The sequence below is a fragment of the Apteryx rowi genome, unplaced genomic scaffold, assembly GCF_003343035.1.
Source record: "Apteryx rowi isolate R43461 unplaced genomic scaffold, aptRow1 scaffold_43, whole genome shotgun sequence".
In the NCBI taxonomy this organism is placed as follows: Eukaryota; Metazoa; Chordata; class Aves; order Apterygiformes; family Apterygidae; genus Apteryx; species Apteryx rowi.
Window position 1 is genome coordinate 5129 of NW_020450683.1, and position 3074 is coordinate 8202.

A 3074-nucleotide genomic window follows, 5' to 3' on the forward strand; every position below is an offset into this window, starting at 1 on the left:
GGCGGCTGCAGCAGCGCGGGCTCGGGGGCCAGCAGCTGCGCCTGCGAGTCCAGCAGCGGCGGCTCCAGGGCGCCGGGCAGCGGCTCCAGCGCCTGCAGCCCCAGCGGCTCCGCCAGCGGCTCCAGCGCCTGCAGCTCCAGCGATTCGGAGAGCGGCTCCAGCGACTGCAGCTCCAGCGATTCGGAGAGCGGCTCCAGCGACTGGAGCCCCAGCGGCTCCAGGTTTTGCAGCTCCAGCGACTCCGGCAGCGGCTCCAGGCTCTGCGAATCGAGCAGCTGGGGCTGGGACTCGAGCGACTGGGAATCCAGCAGCCGGGACTGGGAATCCAGCTCTTGGGCCGGCAGCAACTGGGGCTGCGCCTCCATGGCCTGCGACTCCAGCAGCTGCGTCCCGGGGCAAGCCAAGGAGGCCAGTTCRTTGAGGATGTCCGCCTCGGCCAGGTCCGAGTAATCGCCGGCATCCGGCTGGGAGCACCCGGCTTCCTCTGCGGGCGCTTTGGAGCCCACCATGCCGCCGCCGTGGCCCGGCGGCCGCTGGGCGCTTGCCCCGCCGCCCTCGGCCTCGCCGTCGCGGGGCCGCGCGTGCCGCGGCGGCTCCGTCTTGCAGAGCACGCCCCGCTCCTCGGGGCTGCGGATGCTGTTGGCCAAGGAGGGCGAGGAGAAGAAGCTGTACTGGAGGTCGCGGTCGGCGGGCAGGAGGCGGCTCTCCTCGTGGCCGCCGCCGCCGCGCAGGGTGCCGCAGTCCAGGTGGACCCCGCTGCTCTTCAGGTCCTCGGAGAGGCGGTTGAGGTCCTTCATGATGTCGATGAGCTGCACCACGGGGTGGAGGTTGATGTGCCCGTTGCCGCACTTGCTCCTCAGCAGGGCGACGATGCTGTCGACGTTGCAGCGGCCCGAGGCCAGCGTCGCGTTGGGGAAGGTCTTGGGCGCCCGGTCGCGGGCGGCGCTCTCGTCCGCGCTGCCCCCCACGATCCGGGGCTCGCCGGCGCAGCCCAGCAAGTCCTCGCCCTTGGTGCCGCCGTGCAAGCTCTGGCACCGGTCGGCCGGGTCGCCGTGCAGCAGCGAGCCCGCCTGGTGCTCCCGGCCGAGTGCGGGGCACGAGCCCTCAGGGAAGCTCAGCACGCTGCAGGATAGGGCCTTCTCCGCCGGGCAGGCTGCGGGCCGCTGCGCCGGGTGCCCCGGCGGGTAGTACTTGGGCTCTCGGACGTAGTCGGGCGAGCCTCGGACAACGCTGGTCGTTACCACTGGGCCCGGGGGCTTCACGCGCATCCTGAACTCCTCCTCCCCCGCGTGCCGCTTGGCCGAGCAGTTGCTGACATGGGGGTCGGGAAAGGTGACACAGGGACCTGAATGGGGCAGAGAGGGACAGTGAGGGGACGAGGGCAGYGCTGGGGACCGGCACGTCCTGCCGACAGCCTTCGCGCCCAGCTCTGTCCCCGACACCCCTGCAGAGGGGGGGTCTCGGGTTTGCCCGTCTCTCTCCGCTCGTCCCCCGTTTGCCTCCCGTCGCCAGCGGGGACCTGGCTGGCACGGCTGCAACACGTCCCTGCCATCCACAGCCCCATCCTCGCCCCTGCGGCAGGGTCTGGCCCTGCTCCGGGTGAGCCGGACGCCCACCCGGCAGCGGGACCGCCTGCGCCAGGCCCCGGCTCGCCCGGCGCCCGGGCGGCCTGCGACTTACCCTCGGCTTTGCTGCTGCTCCTGCTATTGCACTTGAGCTCTCTGCAAAGGAAGCGGTGCAGAGGGTTAGCGCCGAGCCGGGTGCCGGGGCGCCCRCCCGCTGCRCCCCCMCCGTCGGGACGTCCCGCCTCGCTTCCCCCTGTGCCTCCCCGGGGCGCTCCCAGCTCGTGCGGCCAAGCGGGGGCCGCCTCTGCCCATCACCCCGGCGTCGGGGCTGCAAGCCGGGGGAGCTGCCTGCACTCACACGGCGGCTGCCTCCGACCTGGGGACAGAGGGGGACAAGTTTGCCCTTCCCTTGGGTGACGAGGGCTGTTTGGGTCAGCCCTCAAAGGGCAGACGCGGCAGGCAGCGGGGTGTCGCACGCCCGAAACGCGGTCCCAGCTCCGCGAGCTCGGCCCCGCTCCGCGCCCCCCTCCCCGCGGCCGCCCCCCGCGCCGGGTCCCGCGTGCCCTCCGGTGGGGTGTCCGGCGCCGGACTGCCCGCCGCGGCCGGGGGGCTCTGCGGTCGCCTTGCCACTAGGTGTCCCCTGCGAGCCGCGCAGCCCGCCCGCCTGCGCCACACCGGACGGTGCCGGACTGTCCCGTGCCATCGCGGGCCACCGCGGGCCACCGCGGCCTGGCCCACGCCGCCCGCCCGGCCTCGCGCCCCGCTCGCCGCCTGCCCGGCCCTTCCCCGGCGGCGGGGGGGTGGGGGTGGGGGGAGCTCGGGGGCCCCTCTGCACCGGCCCCCGCCGAAAACACCTGGCGGGACGGCGGGGACGGATCGGTTACGGTGTCCCCGGCACGGCAGCGGGGACGGGAGGAGGACGGAGAAAGGAGGGAAAGAAAGTTCTTTGTTCGCGGGACAGATGGGAGCCAGGAGGCTCCGCGTGCCCCCGGGCACGGAGAGGGGCCGCGTCCCTCCGCGGGACACCGTTTCGCTCCTGCCTTCCCGGCTGCCTTCCCGCGCCCGGGCCCTGGGGCTGGGCGCCAGCCGGAGCAAGAGGGCTGCGCGTGGGGCTGGGGGGGTCCCCGGCCCCTCCTGCCCCCCCGCCACTCCCTCCCGGGGGGGCAGGACACAGCGGGGTGCTCCCGGGGCCACCCCCGTCGCGGGAACGCCGGTGCCTAGAGGGGGTTTTCCCACGCTGGCAAGGCGGGCACGGAGCCGGGGACCCCCGCGTCCCCCCCCGTGCATGCGGGACGGGGGCTGCGCCGGAGCTGGGGGCGGCTGCCGGGGGAGGGGGGACGGACRCCCCCGAATCGGGGCAGAGGCCGCCCCGTCTCCCAGCCCTCCCAGCGCGGCCGCGGCTCATGGAAAGTCGCCGTTTTTGGAGGAAGTGACCTCAGCTCTTTGGCAGGACTCGCCGGGCACCGCCGGGTGCCGTTCCCAGCCCCGGGACCGGCCGCCCCCCGCGCC

General features: G+C 74.7%; 1 protein-coding gene across 1 annotated transcript in view; it reads right to left on the reverse strand.

Annotated features, from left to right (window-relative positions):
- Positions 1 to 3074, reverse strand: part of AHDC1 (AT-hook DNA binding motif containing 1) — a 7907-nt gene that overhangs the window by 4100 nt on the left and 733 nt on the right. The window contains exons 2-3 of the mRNA XM_026076397.1: positions 1681 to 1721; positions 42 to 1345 (exon numbers count right to left, since the gene is read on the reverse strand). Coding sequence (XP_025932182.1) covers positions 42 to 1268 — 1227 coding nt within the window. The 5' untranslated portion in view covers positions 1269 to 1345; positions 1681 to 1721. The remainder of the gene's footprint in view (positions 1 to 41; positions 1346 to 1680; positions 1722 to 3074) is intronic.